Source organism: Alternaria arborescens (assembly GCF_004154835.1).
Source record: "Alternaria arborescens strain FERA 675 chromosome Unknown contig_1, whole genome shotgun sequence".
Taxonomy (NCBI): Eukaryota; Fungi; Ascomycota; class Dothideomycetes; order Pleosporales; family Pleosporaceae; genus Alternaria; species Alternaria arborescens.
In genome coordinates, this window is record NW_021167856.1 from 1,206,644 (window position 1) to 1,227,301 (window position 20,658).

The following is a 20,658-nucleotide window of genomic DNA, read 5'->3' on the forward strand; positions in this document are numbered from 1 at the left end:
CACGTTCCGAACATTCGGTGCGAGTGATATTTGTATGTGAGTACAGGTTGAACTCGACATTCGATCGCCATCTTTCGCAACTCGTCGGGCCTTTTTGACATTGCGATCGATGGGGTTATATTCGTGCGAAGTTCAGAAGCCATCTCATCGGAAGCATGCTTTTGCGCTTGGGTTCAATAGCGCAGTCGATGCACACGACATCTGGAGGCTGGTAGTGTCCAGCCTGCCATCGAGTAGCTCGCATTTGCGTAGCGGAGATCGAGACCCTTTCCCCCTTGTTAGACCTGAAATGTGGAGTCTGGGCCCACGTCAATGTGCATTGAGCTGAAACCCTGTTCTGGAATCCGCATCATAATGCAGCCAAGGGGTGTCAAGCATTGCCAAAGACGTTGTACGGTGCTTGGTGACGTGTCTAGAGCAGATAAGCTCAGCTAGACACTTGATGGACATGTGGCAGGACGAATGGAGCGCAATTGAAAGGCGGTATAGTAGCCAGTCGCAGAGTTTCGGTGTAGCCCCGCTGCGACATTTTCGTTGTTTGGCGATCATAGCGCTGAGGCTGTGTGTTGTAGTGGACGCGCCCGTTGCGATCTCCTGCACCTCGTAAACAAGGAAGTATACTACTCCTCCCGAAATGACGCCCGGCCCTTTTACAATGTGTAGTCTCACCGGCCCTCTTGTCTTTCCTTTTTGCCTGCACTCCTACACTTTCTCCTCGATTGCAGCCTTACAGACTGCAATCGCTGCAGGTCTACTCATACGCACGCCCTGAAACACTCACCGCTGGGCCCCATCCGTGCAGTCGTCGCCTACACCTAGCGCCCATTGCTTGTGAATACTACAACCTAAGCAACCCACATTTACGAACACCATGGCGCACCGTTCAAGAAGCTCGCGAGATTATCCTAGCGGCCATGGGCACCGCTCATCGCGAGAACGACAGTATACCACCGAGAAGACGACGCGCCGCGGCGACGACGATCGCCGTGATAGATCCAGACGTCGCTCGGAACTGCCGCAGTACAATCACAATGGCCATAGGGTGACCCCAGGCCTTCATCCTGAGGGCGAAAGTGGCAGAAGGGGGTTCAATCCAATCAAATTTCTTGTCATCTCTGGCAGGAGTAGCAGCACGCCGTCCATGCTAGTCAACTGCTTGTGGCCTATCGTCCCCATTGCGATCGCATTTGTAAGTCTGGCATGCCAAAGTACGGTTCGTATATACTGACAAAGTCAACAGCACTTTGCGAAACCTGAATGGCATATGGCAATCTTCATTACCAATTACATCGCTATGTTGCCTTCAGCAAACTTGCTCGGCTTCGCTGGCCAGGAGTTCTCGCGCAAGATGCCCAATAAGGCTTTTGCCGTCGTCCTCGAGACAACATTCGGTTCCATCGTTGAAATCATTCTGTTCATGGTCTTGATAGGGACGTCCAATGGCGACTCCAACGTGCAGGTTATCAAGGCTGCCATCTTGGGATCCATTCTTGCCAATCTGCTCCTCTGTCTCGGAACATGGTAAGCACTCTCGTAATTATCAATTGACCTACTGTGCTGACATGCTGTAGTTTTATCTTCGGCGGTCTCAAGAATGACCACCAAGAGTTCCATCCTGCTGTCTCTGAGAACGGTAGTGGCTTAATGCTTGTCGCTGCTAGTACGTCATCCTCCTGCATCTTGTTCGATTCCAATACTAACCTCAGTAGCCGCATTGGTACTTCCTGCTGTCTTTTACGCATACCTCTTCCAGAATCCTGACTACGACTTGACGACCGTCAACATCCCATACAACACTCGTTTGATTTCCCGTGGCGTAGCCATCATATCAATCATAGGCTACTTGATTTACGTGTACTTCCAAACCGTATCGCACGATGGTCTGCTCCACGAAATCTACGAGGCGGACGATCACAAGGACAAGGACCGCCACGAGGAGTTGGCGAAGCCTAAGCTTACTATGACCGAAGTCATCGTCGCCCTTCTCGTCTCCCTGACTTGCGTAGCGCTTGTCGCCATTTCCCTCGTCCTCGAGATCCCATACATTGTAGAGGAGCGGGGTGTCAGTGACGCCTTTGTAGGTCTTATTCTGATTCCACTTGTTGAGAAGATCGCCGAACATCTGCTCGCTATCGACGAAGCCTACGACAACCAGATCAACATGGCTCTCGCTCATGTTCTGGGTGCGTCTATCCAGACTGCCTTGTTCAACGCACCGCTCGTAGTACTGGTTGGCTGGGGTATCGGTGTCGGCATGGACTACAACTTCGCCATCTTCGACGCGGTCGCTTTGATTCTTGCCGTTTTGGCGGTGGGCTCTTTCCTGCGTGATAGGAGTTCCAACTACCTTGAGGGTATGCTTTGCGTGATGACGTACATCATCATTGCAATCTGCGCGTTCTACTTCCCCAACCCCGCGCACCATGGTGGCGCCGCTGAAGGTGGTTCAGAGGGCGGTGCGGAGGGCGGTCACTAGCGACGATCAGATTGATGTGATCAGGAACTGTCACCTCAAATTGGCATTGGCACAGCTACGGTGTTTGGAGTTTCAGTACGGAATGGTTTGCGAGGAGCCTGGCGAAGCTTTGCTAGCGAGCATCTGTGATGCACTTTCTTTGAGCGTTCTTTCTTTCCACCAGCAACAATTAGCGAGCGTGAGATATCAATACTACATATATGATACAAATTCTTCCTACATGCCACAAATTGCAAGATGGTGTTCGTGAACGTCAAATGTCCCAGTCCCACGTTGGCGCTAAACCGCCTGCGACTAGCCTTGCGCACTGACCACCACACACATTACGCGAATTATCGAGCCGTCCTACCGACATTTCTACTCTTCAGCGACAATCCAACTAACCCGACAGCCACCGCCCCTTCCCACGACAACCTCTTCTCCCAGCTCACACAACAAGTCGCCAAAATGGGTCGCGTCCGAACTAAGACCGTCAAGAAGTCCGCCAAGGTCATCATTGAGCGTTACTACCCCAAGTTGTCGCTGGACTTCGAGACCAACAAGAGGATCTGTGATGAGATCGCCATCATTGCCTCCAAGAGGCTCCGAAACAAGATTGCCGGATACACCACTCACTTGTACGTCTCTGCAACGGAGTTGAGGCAATGGCAGTGAGGGGCAGGACCTAGAAGAGATGCGGTGGTTTGCGCCGAGTATTGGCTTTGCGCAGACCTCCTAGCACTTGTACAGGAAGCCACTCACTCCCCAAAGCTGGAACCCCGATGAGCAACTCGCTCTTCTGTACTAGGCATCAGACTAACAATTTGCAGGATGAAGCGTATCCAGCGCGGTCCCGTTCGTGGTATTTCCTTCAAGCTCCAAGAAGAGGAGCGTGAGCGAAAGGACCAGTACGTCCCCGAGATCTCCGCTCTCGACTTTACCCAGAACAGCGATTCTGGCTCGCTCGACGTCGACCAGGAGACCAAGGACCTCCTCAAGTCCATGGGCGTACGTTACTTCTTTACCCACACCACATTATGCTGTTTACTAACACTTTCAATAGTTCGACAGCATCCCCACCAACGTCATTGCCGTCTCTCAACAACAAGTTGTCGAGCGCGGTCCCCGCCGCTTCAACGACCGCCCCGCCCGCTCGTAGATACGAATGCGCAAGCGCGACCCGCCGGTCTCCCTTCTTCATCCTTTCTCGGCTTACTGAAAATATGGTGTCTGGGAAAGGGTTTCTGCCACGACTATGGCATGGTTTTACGGCTATATACGGCGGCATGATGATCAGGAGTCAATGAAACAAAAGGTTCTCCCCCCACTAGGTGTCGCTGAGTCTGACTGTCGCAAGACATGAAGACGATGCTTGATTGCCATTTCCCCCATGCATGCCCCATGCGTGATGTGATGTTGGAGTGATGTCGACCAAGAACGAATGTAGATACAAGGCAGGTAAGTGGGCTCTCTTCTCATCATGCACTGCGGTGTAAAGACAAGAAAGACGGAGTCGCATCAGGCGATACGTGTATGTGTCGTGAGCTCACCAGCTCTCATTTCAGTGGAAACAAGTTCATGTATTCACTCTTCCACACCGTGCATTCACTTCTCTGTAATACGCTACTTCTACAAACTTGATCTTTGCCGAGAAAGATCAGCACTGTAGATTTCCTCCACTCATCGCCTCTCAGAGGCACCATGGACATCACGCAAAGGCCAAGCTCCAGTGTATGCCTTGCTCACGAGGCTATGCTTCCACTCCTTAGCTGTTGATGCAACATCATCAGGTTTCTTCGACGCATCGCCATTCTGTTGGTCGTCTTCTGTACCCACATCCAACACCGCTTGATGTAAACTACTCCGGTCATTTGATGTCACACTGTCAGCCGGCTCCACTCTAGTACTCGATGGAGACGCCGTAGGTGTAGCTGTCACTGCTCTGATGGTACCGATCGCCGGTGTTTCGGGAACAGCCAATGTGGTGAGAGTTGGGTCAGGTCCATGTTCTAGGCCTGGATAACGTATATGATGCTCTGGGTCTGATATTTCAGTGCGCTTGTTGGTACCCTTCAGTCGCAGTAAAGAGGTGAGTGATGGACGGCCTGAGTCTGTGGGTAAAGGTGGATCCGTTGCATCCGGGAGTGTGTTCTGCTGGCGGACATGCTTGGTAGAGTAGAAGGCTCCCAAGCAAAGAATTAGAATGACGATGATTACTATGATTATGCCGGCTGTTTCTGGGCCAGACAAGGTCATCGTGTGGGACTATTTTGTCAACAGTAGTGCTTGGGTTGAGCAAGTCTGGATCATGGAGAGCCGACGAACAGTAGGTCTTGTATACTTTTCAATACGCAATGGGGATTTGATTGACCGGGTAAGGAAAGAGCTGGAAGTTGGTCGTGCAAACGCATGTTCATTCTGTTTGTGGATATTCATTGTGGTAGCCGTCGGGTAGTGGCGTGTTACATCCAGAACTTTCGAACACATCCTGTTAAGGGTCCCTATACTGAAATTGTGCGCATGATATGATGGTCATGAAATTTAGTGTCGATGGAAGGACTACATTGAAATGTGTAACTACGTGCTGCAACTAAGAGGCGTCAAAGGGATATCCCTGTCGCGCTGACGTAGTTTTCAAGGTTGGTGTGGACATATGTAGCATCGTGAGGAAAGTTCAAATCATTCAGTGCTTATGAACGTTCCATGAGCCACCTGCAATAGCCTTGAGTCCTTTGGAGAGTTTGAGCGCTAGCTGAGTATGTGTCAATTACGACCGCTTGAACAGCCACTCCAGCGCTTTCTTCACCCTGCCTGGCGGCTTCTCTACCGACTTCTCTACCGGCTTCTCCCCCAACTTCTTCCAGACAAATAGACCTGGCTTTCTTCTCGAGCAACGCCTCTTTATGCCCATCTCATCTATCCACCTAGCCTCCCACCCCTCCTCCAGTAACGCAAGCACTTCGGTCGTTGGGCACGATCGTAGGCTCGTAGTAGTACCGCGTTGGCGCATACTCTCTATGCCGAATGGATATACGAGCCGGCGGAATTGGCCACCTGCAACAGAGTGATCTTCATTGTGGAGTCTCTTTAGACAGAATACAATCCTCCTAATATTGCACGCATTTTCTGGCAGTGGCGGTCGTGAGGAGCGAGATGGACGACGGAGACACCAAGCGTTATTTTCTGGCAGGTGATTTCCATTGCAAATACCTGGCGCAATGAGACAGTTCATTGACATAGCAAGCGTGATAATATCCGAGTAGGCTGTTCTTTCGCGATAATGATCTGTGTTCGTGGTGTATCCGGGAGGAAACACGGCCCCTCTTGCCTCCACACCGTGCATAAAATACTGCATTAGAAGTGGAAACCCGATGTTAAACATCTGCCAGACATCATACTAACTCTCATGCTCCTCGATTCCAATGGTAAGACTGGCTAGATGAAGTTCCAGTAATGAAATTATAGCGACTACTATCCCGCTCAAAATGGGTCTGTTGCTCATTGCCCAGCGGGGTATTCCGACCGTGATGTGCATCGATGAGGCAAGGTTAATTGGACGAAGCGGCCGCAGCTTCATTGGCGCTGCGTAGGCGGTGTCTTGTATTTCGTGTAGAATGAGAGGCGCGAGGCGGACGGATTCTGTCGCCATCTCGTGGTAGATCTGGGAGCAGGAGAGCAAGAGCCCAATGTACGTCTTATGGTGCGCGTTCGGGAGGAAGCCCCCAGGGACCAAGTGGCTGTAGATGAGCAGGCGGAGCTCGGCAGGCAGTGCGAGAATGCGGCATGCTTTCGCGATTGGGGTACGGCTAGTTGTGGCTCGAGGAATAAGTCGTGCCATAGCGCATCCATCTAGCGATTGAGTTCCAGATGGAGGGTGAAAGGGAATCAGGTCGCAAAAATGTCCTCTCGCACAGAGGAGGTGTTCGGCTCCAGTCCACTTCTATGATGATGTGTTCCAAAAGTGTCCTTCACCGTGAAAGGCCTCATTAGGCTGGCCATTTACAACATCTCTGCTTATAACGTAGCCTTCGTTACATTCTTTTAATCCTCAGTATAAGACAGACATCATGATAGTCCGAAATATACTTTTCTAGCCTATATCGCAACATTGATGATTGGAAAACGACAAACACCTCATGGATGTCAAGCTCCTGGTTCCTTTCAGGCTTTCGCGCATACTATGAATGTCGTCCCGGACGTGGAAAACATCGTGGTCTGGCTAAATAATTGTTCCACCAACCTATCGGCAGGATGGTCACCATTTTGGAGGCGACACAGTCTATGGAGACTTCTAACGTTGCTCCCGAAAGGATGCAGGAGTCTAGTCGACAAGAACAAATTACGGATTGTGACCAGGCCTGGCTTCCTTTGATACCAGTTTATCTACACCATTCACTGTTTATGAAACATGTAGAACATTGATCGAGGAAGACAAATGGAACGCGGATGAGTCGAGGATTTTGCTGTAAGAAAGCGACTTGAAGGGATATATAGCTTACACGCGCCCGGGCTCACTCCGGAGATACTGGGTGCGTGTAAGAACATGTAAGCCATTGTAACAATTATTGTCGATGGACTGTAAGCTGAATAATTGAGGTGCTGGCGGATGGCTAGGATTATCGTTGTGATTAACAGCGCTAAGCTATGACGTTCACCCGAGGTTGTTGGGGCCACATGCTGGCTAGTCATGCAGTCACGTGCTGCTCCAATGCTCCCGCCAAGACAAGCGCTAAGTTTACGCGAGCGTGAATGTTTTTGCCTACAACCTCACGCTCCGACAACCCAGCCACCCCGCAACACTTGACCCAACTGCGAACCTCACCCTCCAACACCATCTGATTCCATCGAGATCTGACTGCTTTGGATTGTCTATACTGACCTGCAAGTGTTCAAGTTACCTTTTTCGGTACATCAGGTCATATACCGCGCTTGAATCATTATGTCGCCTGCCCCTGTCCTTCAGACCGCTACTACCTTACCATCTTCACCACAACAACCCCACACACCCACGTGTACGTGAATACAACATGCTGTAGTTCTGATCAGAAGCTAATGTAACATGTAGCGACAGCTATACCCGCATCAAAACACTTTGATGACATCTTTCACGCCAAGTTTATGCACATCATCCAGGAATGGAAGAATGACCCCTCGCGGGGCCAACTGACCCAAAAGGATCGAAAGGCTTTCATTGAGAATGCCTTCTTCGAGACCGATGAGCTTTACTTTGGTCGGCGGATGATGACCGATCTTGAGATCAAGCTTCGCGCACTTACCAAGGTCTTCTATAAGGTTCTTGCTGAAGAACCTTGGTCTGAGGATTGGATCCGCGCCCCTGATGTTGAGCGTAAGCTGTCCAAGTTTGAGATGCACGAAGACTCTGTAGCCCTTGCCAAGCAGTACGGCTTCACTACCCCCCGGGAGGCGGTCAAAGCGGCACGTGAGGCTGGCATCAAGAATGCCGAGACCTACAAGGAGGCCCAGAAGGAGGGGAAGTCTCTCCAAGACATTAAGCTTGATCGTGGTCCATTTGATGATATTGAGATTGTCTACATCGCTGGCACGGTCTCGTCATCTGCTACGAGCAAGATCGACCGTTCGAGTATTTACCCAGTATCGGTCTCCTCGGTCGCCAATGTCCTCCAGAACCACATATGTAGGGACATGGTGCGCCCGTTCTCCATGGCCGAACGCTTCGTCAACTGCACCGATACCAAGGAACTCGAAGACATGCGCCGCTTTGCCTGCAACGTCTGCGACTTTTGTCCCCATCTCCTCGATAACGACAACGTAAGCCTTCTTGTCGTGTTACTCATTCTCTCGCGATCTGACTGCTGTCGTCGCTTTGAGGCCAATGGTATCCGTATTGAAGGCTCAACGATTAGCCACCGCAAGGCTGAGTGTATGAAGAACAAAATGGGCTGGAAGACGTCAGAGGACAAGAAGCCATATGACAACTTCGCTCAAGAATTTCAGACTCGTGTTAAGAACGCTTGCTTTCCGGCTCCTCGAGCTCAGCGCATTGGTGGCCGGAAGCCGCCACGCAACTCCTCCGGTCCTGCGACACCTCCGATCTACGCCCAGCCTCACATGGGGTATGTCGCGCCTCCTCAAATTCGTAACGACAATGTCAACACCGGTATTAACGTTGCTGCTCCGCCTCCCCAAAATCATTTCTCGCAGGCTGCTCCTCCGGCAATCAAGGATCAGCGTGCGTCAATCGGTACCGTTAGCAACACCGCCGAACCCATGGACCTTTCTTAGGGTATCCGGCGAACTTGCTTTTCATCACCAACCTGATTTATTGCATGGCCATGGCGTTATATGGGTATCGTGTATTCTGCATAGAGGTATAAAAACGGCGTTGGGCGATTTGTCACAATCACATCTATAGGTGCGATATCATGTAAGCACCAGCTTCTTCTTAAACACATTCATGTACATAGTTACACAAGCTTATCTGTAGCTGTATAATACATAAATAAGTGAATGAAAGATTACGGGATTCAACTCTGAAATCTTGTCTAGTGACGTTGATATTTTAGACTACATGATCCAGGACCTGAGATGCCAGTGTGGTAGAACAATAATATGTCAGCCCAACAGCTGATTGAGGCCATTTAGAATCTATCATATCAAGGTATCAGTATCCAGGCCAACTCGGCGTCCCATCTACTTCCATCCCAGCTACCTCCAGTCACAAATTCAGCTAGACTGCCAAGCCAAATCTGTATTCAAGCTCGATACGGCTCGAGAATTGCCTGCTCAAGATCCCACTCACTTGCTGACTGACGACATACACTGCCGCAATGGAGTTCAATAGCTTTGACTTTATCGCTCTCTTCCTGTGCTCGAGCATCTTCGGCCTTCTCTTCTCGCTTTGGTCCAAGGTACGTGAATCGATACAGGTTTCCATGTACTCAATTACCAACTGATTCAGACTGAGCTTATCACCGACCGCGAGATCATTCTCTTGGTTACAGTCTTTAGCGCCGTCGTGATCGGGCTTCTCGCGCGCATAAACGCCACCAGAGCGCTCACCAACTTCCTCACGGATAACCTAGGGGAGGTACACGAAAAGCAACTTCGGGATATTGACGAAGCCCATCGTCGCTACATTGCGAGCGTCAAGCTTGAGAACCATCGTGAACATCTTCGTCTCCAAGGCGATGTCAATAATGCTGCCCTCAAGTTCGACCGCCTATACAACGAGCACGATTATATCTCGAGCATGTACCAAGAGCAGATGCAATACAAAGAGGAACAAGAGGATCGCATCCGGTATCTCGAAAAGAAGCTTCAAGAATTTGGTCAATCCACGCCAATGACTCGCACTCCTTTCTCCGCGCCGCCTTCGCAGATCAGCTTTTCTCCCCCACCGCGTCGCCAGCAATCTAATGAGATCCTCCGCTATACAGCTTCGGCGAGCCCACTAGGTCAGGTCTTGGAGGCAGAGGACGAATAGGTGTGCTGCCAGTCAATCCCACAAGGAGAGATGTTAGCGTGGCAGATGGAGACCAGCCTACGCTTTTCAGAGACGCAGAACGTATGGGAAGTTTTGCTGCCGCTCACTTGCACTACTGCATCCATGTAAGCAAAGCGGGTAAAGATGAAAAGCTGATGGAGGTTCAATGTAAGAGTAGGTCGAGGATATCATGCCTAAAACAGGTCTTTGGGCCTTAATGACAGTTGTTTGCGCTTCCTATGCATGGCAAAAAGTGTCACTCCGCTCTGATCTTGTGATATGTTCCGTAGCAAGCACATTGAATATACATCAGTACAAGATCCAGAGAGATTATACATCTCCAAGGCATTCCTACTGAACCTCAACTTCCGCAATGTTATCACCAAACTACAGTTTTACTGGACCCACTGCCGAAACTATTGTCAAGATCTCTCAAGCCATCAAAGAAGTCGACACTAGCGCTCCCTCTTCCCTTCACAACCACCGTCGCTATCTATACCTAGTTCGTCGTCTCGCTAGAGAGATGGAGGTCCAAATTCACTCTTGGGAGGTTCTCGACGCGCGTGCCCAATTTGCCAGGTCGCTTATTGCTGTTGTTGATAGGGAATTAGATCTACCGCCTGAGTACTACGAAGGCCAGAGCGAAGATGAGGGCAGAGAGACTCCGCAGCAACTCGGTGTTACACATGATGAATCTGTAGTACGCCCAGCACGATCCCGTCGCCGTCAGGGTGGAACGACTGCACAGCAAATAGGTGCCCGGTTTGCTGATTTTCCAGATATGCTACCGGCACCACCTTTTATGCAGACCGCACGTACACTTGGTTTCGCGACGCCGCCTCAGTATACCGCGATGTCGTCATCCCCACCTATGAGTGCAGCGCGACTGGACTACCGTGCGACGACAGAAGACAAAGATCGACGTGCAGATGCGTTTCGTACGCATGATACACAAACATTACCGATGGAAGCTCGAGTTACAGGCCGTCGTGCTTATCTCAGGAGAAGTCAGAACACTGCAGTAGACTATTCGTCGAGTCAACCAAAAGAAGACGATGAGTGAACGTTTGCAGAGTTTCGCGATGCATGAGAAATATACACAGGGTAGATTGAAGGCAGCTGAGTGTGGTGAACAGCAGGGTAAAGATTGGGCATGGTTTCATTGATGAGCAATTCAAAATTTGATATGACGACGTATGATGACAATATGATTGCTGTTGACTCCCTAAACATGCGCAATGAAGCAAAGGGTATATCTATCCAAAGTATAACAGGGCGAGAGAAGGGTATCGTGTGAAAAAGCAGAACCACATAAACTCCTTCAGCAAAAACAAAAGCGAAAATCAATCTGGATGCGAAGCTCAGTGCTTCCTCTTCGATCCTTTACGACTCAGCCCTGTGCGCGAAGCATAAGCAGGCTGGATGTAATCACCCGACGGACTGTCAGAATCTGTTGCGAAGGGATCGACATAGCTTTGAGGCTGCGTCGTACCGTAACGGCTATCAGTCTGCAACCGAGGGGTCGGGAGCGCACTTTCGACGTTGCGCAAGTCCCATGGATCTTGCGATGTTACGGAAGGCGACATCATAGACGAAGCTGCGAAGGGATTCTCCTGACCGCTGGACGAAGGGCGTCTAGATGACGACGGCCTAGTAGCGTATTCCTGGTTAAAGTTCTTCGGAAACGACAACGGTGGAGGCGCACGTTTTCTCGAACTAGAAGGTCGGTATGTCTCTGCAGGCACTTGGGTATCAAATGCTGTAGGGTTTGGTTGCGAGATGCTTGTGCGACGCTTGCTGGGAGTTCGACCCAACTCGGCTGGACGCGAGGTAACGCTATCGTGGCGAGTCATTGACTCTCGTCGATTTGAAAGCGAGCGGTCCCCGCCACGCGGGTCCCAGTAGCCAGGTTTCTCCTGTTGGCTCTTGAGAGTTGCCGCCAGTTCTTCATCTCGTTCTCTGGCTTCTGCAATCTGCCTCTCACTACGCATCTGCGCCTTCTCGAATTCGATCAGGCGTTGCTGGTCTGCTAGCTGAGCTGGCGTCATGGTTGAGGACATTCTGCGTCCTGCAGATGGTCGTTTGCTTGAGTAGTCGGTTGTTGGAGGCTTCGACCGCTCCTTTTTCCGGTCTCTCGCTGCCTTCTCGAGATCCTTCTGCTCTTGTCGCAAACGCTCTTCTTCCTTGAGACGCCGTTCCTCATCTTTGAGACGGCGAGACTCCTCTCTAGCTACTGCCCGGTCCTTTTCCTTCTCAGCTAGGTGCTTTTCTGCCCTTTCCTTCGCGCGACTGTCTGCACGGCCAAGTTCGAAACGCACATGCCTTTCGTTCTCCCTTTCAGCTTTCGCAGCTTCTTCAGCTGCCTGTCGCTCAGACTCCTCTTGACGTCGGCTAGATTTGGGCTGTCTTTGTCGCTCGTCACCGTTCTTGGAACGACGATTGACTTCAGGCATACTTGAGCCACTGTATGAGGAGTTGTCGGCAAAGACGTCGTTGTCAAGTGGGTTCTGGTAGGAGTCTCGTGGAGCGACATTTGAGGTCCGGTATGAGCCAGATGACATTCCAGTCGGGCGCTGAGACGGCGAGGATGGAGTGGCAGGAGGCGGGTTGTGGATGACAGTGGCAGGATATCTTGAGCTCCTCGGCCTAGCAGGTGGATCATCGTCTGCATAGAGCGATGGTGTTTGGCTGGAAGATGCTGACGGAACATGCGACGGACGATATCCGTAGGAAATGGCGGGAGTGGCAAGATAGTTATTGGGGTTGTCAAAATTTGCCGTTGGAGGCAGAGGTGCCTCAGGAAATCCTGTTCGTAGAGGGTATGAGGCATCGGAGCCTACCGGCTCAATGACTGCTTCGTGAGATCCCCTGGAGCCGAGAGAAGACCGATCAAATGGTTTGCTGGAGACAGAGATCGATGGGTATTTTTTAGTTTTATCTTTCTTGGAACCAAACCCAATGATAATCTCGGTGCTGATAGGTCGTTGGCCATCCCGAGTGGAAGGGCGACTGCCACTGCCCGATGGGCGGCGTGTTTGAACTAGGTATGTTCCACTCCCAGTAGGAGTTGGTGGGTTTATCGGGGATGGTGTGTCGTCACGGCCTGGAGAGCCTCTCTTGGGGTTGTATCGATAGGGTATGACTACTGCGTCCCGGCATGGCTTTCTATCGCGTGCTTTCTCGCACAGGCGGGTCCGGGAAGACGTCATGGGTCGCCCATCAGAGCTGTACTCGATGCACTCCTCTATCCGACACATGGCGGTAATGTGAAGTAGGTAACGTTGGGGTGGGAACTTCAAAGACGAGGATGATTGTGAACCTCTCTGTCTTGAGTTCAAGATGGTGGTATCAGACCAAGTTATCCGAGTGTGCAGCCCAGTCAGAGAATGGGCAGTTGCGGAAGTATTTGGTGTGAAGGGTGAATCCTATGACAAGAGTACGATGGCCTTGCAAAGTACAAGTCGATCAAAGGATGTGTCGATTTGTACTTGCTTGATGCTTCGGTAATGTTGGGGACACCGACGGTATTTGAGCAGCAGGTGACGGCCCGACTGAGACAAGCGGCAAGCAGGATGAGTGTACTCGTCAGTTCAAGTACGAACCGAAAGGCGAAAGAGTCAGAGCGGCGAAGGGGTAATAATAGAGTGTGATGTGCAGGGAGCTATGCGACTTTGTGGAAAGTAAAGTGTAGCCCTACTAGGCAAGGGGTTCTTTTAAGCACCAGGCTGCGCAGAGTGTAGCCTGGGAAAGTGCACCATGAGTGGACAAGGGAACAGATTTACCAACGATGACCGAAACGGGTGTGCAGAAAAAGGTGCCAGTGCCAGGCCGCAGCGACGGGCAGGACAGAATGCATGAACATGATCCGGGCGTCTTTGGGGCCATTCCTTAGGGCTGCGCAGCGGTGAATTGCACAGCCTGCCAGTGACTGAAGACACCGCCCAGCCACAAGTGGGACCCTGTCCGTCACCGGTTTTCCTGTGCCTGAGGGTGATGAAGAGGGAGATAGGTCCGCTGCAATTGGGGAATGAGAGAAATTGTCGAGTCTGCCAGCCGGTTTGCGCATCCGCGCGGCCGCACAACCTGTCTCAGACTCGATGGGCAGCAATGGCAAACTGCCGGTGTTCGAGCGCCTCCCCCAACTCCCTCATCATCGTACCCCTAAGCTCGGCCCTAGTGACTTTGCTCGATGACATTCCTCTTTCTTGAAAAGACGGGAACACGCTGGTGCTGTTAGCGATGGAAAAAATCCTGACAGACAGCTTTCAGCTGAGGGACTGGCGAATAGAGGCAGGCGCCATGCAGTCATTCCCGTATCGTCAGGCAGGCGGCCCTCCATGCCAGGCACCAGAAGCCGGGGATTTGATCGGCGCCCAATGCCCGACCATATTACTTTACACTGATGATTGATATGGATGGAGGGAAGTGTGCTTGGCCGCTCGACTGGCTGGTGCTGGTGGGGCCCCTCACGGTGCGGCGGGCACTAAAGGGGGATGCACACCCACGCGAGCAGCGGACGCATCGTTCGCATACTGGCCTTATGCATCGCGTCCTAAAACCTCGACAGCGCGATTATATTGCGCGCTGTTAGTGTCTTGCAGATTCGCGAAAGAGGTGCTGATGGATTGCGGCCGTCAAGACGGTTGATGATTGTGGGCAGGCGAATTGCTGAGCATGTGAGCCTGCTGCGACCTTGCTGCCTTGACTCATCCGAAGTCGGGAAAGAGTAGTCGACACCTGCCGCCAAATGGTGAGTCTTCGTCAGCGCCCTCCCCCAATATCGAGCACATTGTCCCTTAGCGCCGACTCGTGATGTAACGCCGAGAGGCTACAATTCGCCGATCTTGACGACAAACCTCACTCCTTACAAATCTCCACCATCGTCAGCGCGAATGCCATAGTCACGCAAGCGTCTTTGTGTGCCAAATGTGGCTGTCGACCGATGTGTGCTCCTGGCGAGCCGTTTGGTCCACCCCTGGCCCACAGTCTTTTCTGTGGCTTCACAGCCTCACTCACCAGCCCTAAAGCTCGTGCGCTTTGTCACTCTTCTGATACTTTGGGGGTCAAAATCCTTGATTCTCAGACAAGTACGAGTGGAAGAGCAAGCGAGCCGTCCCTTTAATTTGCGACACCGCTATTTGCCTCTCTCACCATATCCGAGGAGGGATTTGGCCTAATGAGGAAGGCACGGCCACCCCAAGCAGCCACCGTTCTCATTTGCAGTGGCGCACACTCTTTCAATTGCTGACAAAGAGATAGACAATGGTGTTCAGTTTTGGCTGTACGTGGCATCATTGTAACATATGTCTTTGCTACGAGAAGCGTGGTCGGTCCGTGGTTGATCGCGATAACGGCAAGTATGTTCGGGGACACTGTGCTGCCACACCCTTTGCAGTTCACTCTCCCAATCAAAAATCTCTACCGTCATGAAGATATCGACTCACCGTGTTTTCGCAAACACCATGCCGGCTAAACTCCATGGTGCACGTCAATGTCCACCGATATCTCGGCCTCAGCCACGACGCCTCAACAGACTAGACTGATAGCGTCTTAAGGCATGCCGCGCCACAGCATATCACCAATCCGCTATCAGTGTCGCATAGCCGCTCAGCCCTCGTTGGCCGCCTGATGTATCCAAAAGTTTGCGTCTCACAAACTTTGCTCACGCTATCGATGACCTCGCGATGGCCCGACCGGCGGTTGCGGAGACTACTGCGAACCCCAGACCCACCCAAGTCACCGCCGTGCTTGAATATTCTGCACTTAACATGTGGTATCGTCGAATAGTGCCACCAATGGCATCGCTGTGGTATCAGAATGGTTATGGTGTTTTTCTTCCGTGTCATGGTTACACCGCCGTGGATCATTCCATGGCAAGGAGTACGTCTCAACGGCTGTGAATTGAGCAGCTAGCGAAGAGTATGCCTCCTAATCCCTCTGGATTCCAAACGGAACCGTCAACGCAATACCGTCAACCGCGCGAACCGCCCACAGTTACTACGACTCTAACTTGCCAAGGTCTCACCAGCGGGTTTACCTGATACACATGTCAATACACAGCCACCACCTTCTTTCTCATATCTTACAGAAACAGTGTACGCGCCGTTCCGTCTTGCCTCCCCATCCTTAAGCAACATGCAAACTGCTATCAAGCTTCGGCCCCATTGTCATTGAGCACCAACCACGGCCCTGCGCAGGAACAACAAGCTTTCTTGCATGGGTACAATGACAGCTGAAACACCTGCTTAGGCCAAGAGTTAGGTATCAACAGCGGAAATACACTGTTGTAGCCCAATTCGAACAAGATTTTCTAAACGGTGTCTTGCGGGATATTGCCAAGCACGGCGAGATTCGACCGGCATATATGTAGACTTAGGTGGAGTGAGACTGTTGAGAGTGCAATGGCTAACATCCTCGAACGGGCTCAACAAGGTACAGGTGCACACTAGCCGCCATTGAACGGATATCCGTCAAAATCATATGCACGAATGCACATGACTGCTAACATACGGGCCTACCCAGAGTGACCTGGACAGTCTGCTACTACCAGATGTCTATCTCACCTCCAATAAAGATGGCGGACTCTCTTCGCAGCCATCCCTGTTCCAGGACGCGTGTTAGTCGGCATGCTTGCCACCACCATGTTGCGGCACAGCAGTCCAATATTGCTTTCTTGGCATCGCCCTCTGACTTCGACGTCGGCTTCTGCTGAGCCGAAGTTGGAGCCTGCAAGATGTCTCACAATGTAGGCAACCACCATGTTTAGCACTAGTGCGGCCCATGATTTCTCAACGCATAACCTCGGTCATAGATTTCTGTCCGCTTTGTCAGTCAGTGATGTCTGGAAGCTTCGTGGCTATTCTGTAGGTACGTAATGTCTCACTGTCTGCCTTGGACCCAATAGTCTCGAGTGAGCGATATTGCAAGTGTAGCGTATGGGTCGATGTCTCATCCAACGGACCAAACTACACTATGTGGGAGAGGACCTTTGGAAAACGTGGTCTATCAGATGACCAGCAGGTTTTGAGATACTTCGTGCCATGAGCCACCTTCCTTTTTACGCACTGTGACCCGAAAGAACATGACGCCGTTCATCTCTCTGGCTCAACTGACGCCCATACCGCTTGGATTCGTTTCTCATCATCCTCTTTGAAGGATGCCCGACGTGCCTGACACGATCACTGACGTTTGTTCATCCAATCAATGCTCATACAAAACTTGTTCTCTAGAAGATCAGCTAGGGCAATCAACAGAGAAAGCAGCAGGAGACGATATATGTGTATTTCATATTCATTTCACACAGTAAAGTACAATGGATGCAGTATACTACAAGACCTCCCTGCTTCGTCTTATCTCAACGCCTCAGCCACCCCAGGAAAACCCTTTGCGGGCTTCGCACGTCCTTGAGGGGCCTCGCGCTGCAAAAACTCACTCAACTGCTGACCTTTCTCACTCATCTCATCCAATTCCTTGACCCCACTCTTTCCCACTCCACTGACTATGCTTTCTAGGTCACCGTTATCGATGTTAGCCCTAACAGGTGGCTTGTCATCGAGTTCACCTCTCGCAATCATGACTTCAGGGCCCGTAGCACGATCGAGTTTGATGTGAATACGGCCATCGTTCGTGACGCTGGCGTATCTAGGTTGCACCATGATCTTCTTGCCACCAGGTGTATCGACGTCAATTGTCTCGACGTCTTTGGCGTTGGCCATGCTGGCGTTGCGATTGACAGGTGAGTAGTCTATGCCCTTGAATTGATCATTTGCCACAAAGCCTCCTACTCCGAAGCGGGCGTAAAGCTCGTTCGATGTACCTGTGCGTCTTGCTTGCATGAGACGGGCTGGTATGGGAGTGGGCTTGGCTTGGGGACCGAGAATGGGGTGGTTGGCGATGTAGGAGTAGTGGCGAAGGTAGCCGAGTCCAGCTGAAGGGTGGGTGGAGAGTGGTGCGGTCTCTTGATCGAATTGGAACATTTCGATGTCGCGCTTGGAGGCGTCTTCCTTGAAGGTTGTGTTCTTGAACTTCATGGTTGGTATCCTCAAAAAGGGGACTATCAACTTGCTGACGAGCTTGCTACTCAATGGATCCTTCGCAGCCTCTCTTCGTAGTGCCCTGATGCCAGCTTCAATCTGAGGTTGCGTGATTTGGCGCCAGGCGTTCTCCCGTTGCTCGTGCCATGCCTCAGCTTCTTGGGCATCAATTGGCGGGACCTCACCAGATTTTGTGGCGGCAAGTCGGCGGGTAGCGTAGATCTCGTTCTTGACGTACTCAACTAGGTACTCATTGAACTCCTTCTTGCGGCCTGTAATCTGTTTGTTGAGGTAAGAGACAAATTCTTCGGCGCTCATGCCAGGGAGCCAAGGGCCATCGTGCTTCCACCGCCTGGTGTTGTGAACGACTGGATCCACAGGCGGCGGTCTAAAAGGTGTAAATGGTGCTGCTGCCATTTGCTCCTTCAGTGCTTTCTTTGCTTCTTTCCGCTCGTTCTGGAAGGCGTTGAACTCTTCTAACCAGGGCTTCGTCTCTGATCCTCCTCTAGACGCTTCTTTTCGGAAAGCCTCAAATTCGACAAGGTTGTCAGCCCATCCACGTGCCTTGAAGCTCGCGAGTTTCGATTGCCATTTTTCTCTCCAGGTAGCGTTGAAGGCTTCCCGCTGGGCCTTGGCTCGCTGTGCTGGCATACTCTTCTTGAGTGCCTGCAAGTACAATCCAGCCTCATCTAGTCCCATCTCGGTATCGTAACTCGTAGTATCATCCCGGACCTCAAAGGCTCCAAGTGGTGGTTCGTTCGTTATCTTCGACGTGCTCTTCATCATGGGCATACCCATCTCCTCCCACTTTTGCCTAGTCCGCACATGGTCTGCCGCTGAGTCGAAGTCGGTAACATGTTCGATGGTATCAAGTTGAGTGATCCTCAGTACTGGGTCGCTCGTCTGAACTATGTGACTCCTCGATGGGATTGGCCGCTTGAGACCCCAGTCACCACGTGCTAACGAGGACTTTGTTGTCGCAATGGCTTGGTGGGTCGGGTATGGAAGCGTGGCGGTGTCGGAGGCCTTGGAAATGCCCGCGCCGTAGGTTTCGCTAACAGGCGGCCGTGGGAGCGGGTTCGGCAGCGAGAAAAGGCGGGAATTTCGGAGAAGATTTGCAGTAGGCGAGAGAGACTGGCGGCTTAGAGACATCTTGGCGATGCGACAGCCGCGTGTGGGCGTTCAATGGCGGCTGAAGTGATGATCCCGATGTGTGTATAGTAGAGAAATGTCGATGGAGTTTGCGGCGAGGGGTCCGTGCGAGACTTCCGCGGCTTCTGATGGGCCACAGGCATGGATCACATCACGATGTCAAGATCGTCAAAGGTATGGAATTATAGGATTTGTAGACATTAATTTCCACAGTGGCTAGTCCGCGACTATCTATCAAGAGCAGCCTTGCTAAGACATATCCTGAGCCTTCCTGACTTTGCGCTTTGGCAGTAGGGTTTCAAGCCTGACTTCTGTTCTACTGAGTGCAAAACGACTCCCACCGTTTTCCAGGCTGGGATCTCTCTCTACAAATGTACTCGGCCAATAGGTTCTATCCACATGGTCTATCGAATATGTTTTGCGAGTTAAACGTTTCGTGGTTTTCATGGTAGTGTCATGGACGCGTGCGCACCGATAAGTGAGGACCTTGATATGACAAGACCTTGGTCGTGATAGCTCACCCAGGCAGGTGCTTATCCCAGTCTTGATCGTCGTCCTCATCGTCGTCGTCTTTGTCTTTGCGGTTAATACGTGGAACGTGCCCTTCGATGGCCATAGTATGGTCAGATGTTTGGGAAGGAAGCGAGGGTGGCTGTGGCGGCGCGCTGCTGGATGAGCGCTCGAGAATCTGGTCTTGGATGAGATCGTTGTTTGCCTTGGTTAGGTTACCTGGTTTCTCCCCCCGTTCGAGCGCCAGATCCTTCATAGCATCTGCTTGAGCAGCCCAGGCGGCATCCAGGTCTGCTTCTTCGTCTACATGGGCCATGGTCGCGCTTTCCTGCTTCAGACGTAACGGTAGAGCCTTCTGGTGTTCATCGGCATTGTCCACCATGAGCTCAATCTTGTCGCCGTATCCCCCATGCCGCATCCACGCAGGCTCTTCGTTCAGCTGCACCTTGACGTAGAGTGCGCGTCTTGCGCAGTCGTCTGAACACCACACCTCTAGCACCTTCCTGTCTACTATCTGCACACCGTGGTCTGTGTCAACAAACTGCTTCCTTGCAGTGGATCGCGCCTTCTTCTTTGGTTTTGGGCAAAGCGCATAGCCACACTTGTCGGCGATGTTGCGCTCCTCGATGAGAGCATCATAGTCGGCAGGCTGAAAGGGAATGACGGCCTTTTGAAAGAAGTGCGCATCTGAGGCTGATGGTCGCTTAGCATCTGCACCGGGCGAGGTGGGATAGTCCATCAGTGTCATGACAGCCTCGAGCACCTCTGCCTCGACGCGCTTGCGATCTTCAAGTACCGTGGCATGGTGGCGGGCGACTGCAAGGTGGCGCGGGTTCACGGGTTTCTTCGCAGGGGGCCCGTTTGTGGAGACAGTCGTGTTCTTGAGTATGGACTTGGGCGGCATGTCGGGTGTCTGTTGGTGTTGGGATCGTCGTGGCTAGAGTGTGAAGTGGAACCTCTTTGGGCGTGCCTTGGCGGAGCGTCGGGGGACTTGGGCGGGGCTGTTTCGAGCTTCGTCACCACACTTCTTCGCACGGAGGCAC

At 51.7% G+C, this 20,658-nt stretch overlaps 9 protein-coding genes across 9 annotated transcripts; 5 read left to right on the forward strand and 4 right to left on the reverse strand.

Annotated features, from left to right (window-relative positions):
* Positions 1-871: 871 nt before the first annotated feature.
* Positions 872-2,476, forward strand: AA0111_g452 (hypothetical protein; the record flags this gene model as incomplete). Its single annotated transcript, XM_028650532.1, has 4 exons — positions 872-1,189; positions 1,241-1,521; positions 1,572-1,660; positions 1,710-2,476. 4 exons carry the CDS (start codon positions 872-874, stop codon positions 2,474-2,476), a joined length of 1,455 nt encoding a protein of 484 aa, XP_028511633.1.
* Positions 2,477-2,923: 447 nt separating this feature from the next.
* On the forward strand, positions 2,924-3,614 carry AA0111_g453 (hypothetical protein; the record flags this gene model as incomplete). The annotated part of the gene is made up of 3 exons (XM_028650543.1): positions 2,924-3,093; positions 3,286-3,463; positions 3,519-3,614. 3 exons carry the CDS (start codon positions 2,924-2,926, stop codon positions 3,612-3,614), a joined length of 444 nt encoding a protein of 147 aa, XP_028511634.1.
* A 521-nt stretch (positions 3,615-4,135) lies between these two features.
* Positions 4,136-4,711, reverse strand: AA0111_g454 (hypothetical protein; the record flags this gene model as incomplete). The annotated part of the gene is made up of 1 exon (XM_028650554.1): positions 4,136-4,711. The coding sequence occupies one exon, from the start codon at positions 4,709-4,711 to the stop codon at positions 4,136-4,138; it is 576 nt and encodes a 191-aa protein (XP_028511631.1).
* Positions 4,712-7,394: 2,683 nt separating this feature from the next.
* Positions 7,395-8,719, forward strand: AA0111_g455 (hypothetical protein; the record flags this gene model as incomplete). Its single annotated transcript, XM_028650565.1, has 2 exons — positions 7,395-7,467; positions 7,521-8,719. The coding sequence occupies 2 exons, from the start codon at positions 7,395-7,397 to the stop codon at positions 8,717-8,719; spliced, it is 1,272 nt and encodes a 423-aa protein (XP_028511632.1).
* A 545-nt stretch (positions 8,720-9,264) lies between these two features.
* Positions 9,265-9,920, forward strand: AA0111_g456 (hypothetical protein; the record flags this gene model as incomplete). The annotated part of the gene is made up of 2 exons (XM_028650576.1): positions 9,265-9,345; positions 9,396-9,920. 2 exons carry the CDS (start codon positions 9,265-9,267, stop codon positions 9,918-9,920), a joined length of 606 nt encoding a protein of 201 aa, XP_028511629.1.
* A 373-nt stretch (positions 9,921-10,293) lies between these two features.
* On the forward strand, positions 10,294-10,983 carry AA0111_g457 (hypothetical protein; the record flags this gene model as incomplete). Its single annotated transcript, XM_028650587.1, has 1 exon — positions 10,294-10,983. The coding sequence occupies one exon, from the start codon at positions 10,294-10,296 to the stop codon at positions 10,981-10,983; it is 690 nt and encodes a 229-aa protein (XP_028511630.1).
* A 298-nt stretch (positions 10,984-11,281) lies between these two features.
* On the reverse strand, positions 11,282-13,129 carry AA0111_g458 (hypothetical protein; the record flags this gene model as incomplete). The annotated part of the gene is made up of 1 exon (XM_028650598.1): positions 11,282-13,129. The coding sequence occupies one exon, from the start codon at positions 13,127-13,129 to the stop codon at positions 11,282-11,284; it is 1,848 nt and encodes a 615-aa protein (XP_028511874.1).
* Positions 13,130-17,269: 4,140 nt separating this feature from the next.
* On the reverse strand, positions 17,270-19,105 carry AA0111_g459 (hypothetical protein; the record flags this gene model as incomplete). Its single annotated transcript, XM_028650609.1, has 1 exon — positions 17,270-19,105. One exon carries the CDS (start codon positions 19,103-19,105, stop codon positions 17,270-17,272), a length of 1,836 nt encoding a protein of 611 aa, XP_028511875.1.
* A 517-nt stretch (positions 19,106-19,622) lies between these two features.
* Positions 19,623-20,519, reverse strand: AA0111_g460 (hypothetical protein; the record flags this gene model as incomplete). Its single annotated transcript, XM_028650621.1, has 1 exon — positions 19,623-20,519. One exon carries the CDS (start codon positions 20,517-20,519, stop codon positions 19,623-19,625), a length of 897 nt encoding a protein of 298 aa, XP_028512268.1.
* Between the last annotated feature and the right edge of the window lie 139 nt (positions 20,520-20,658).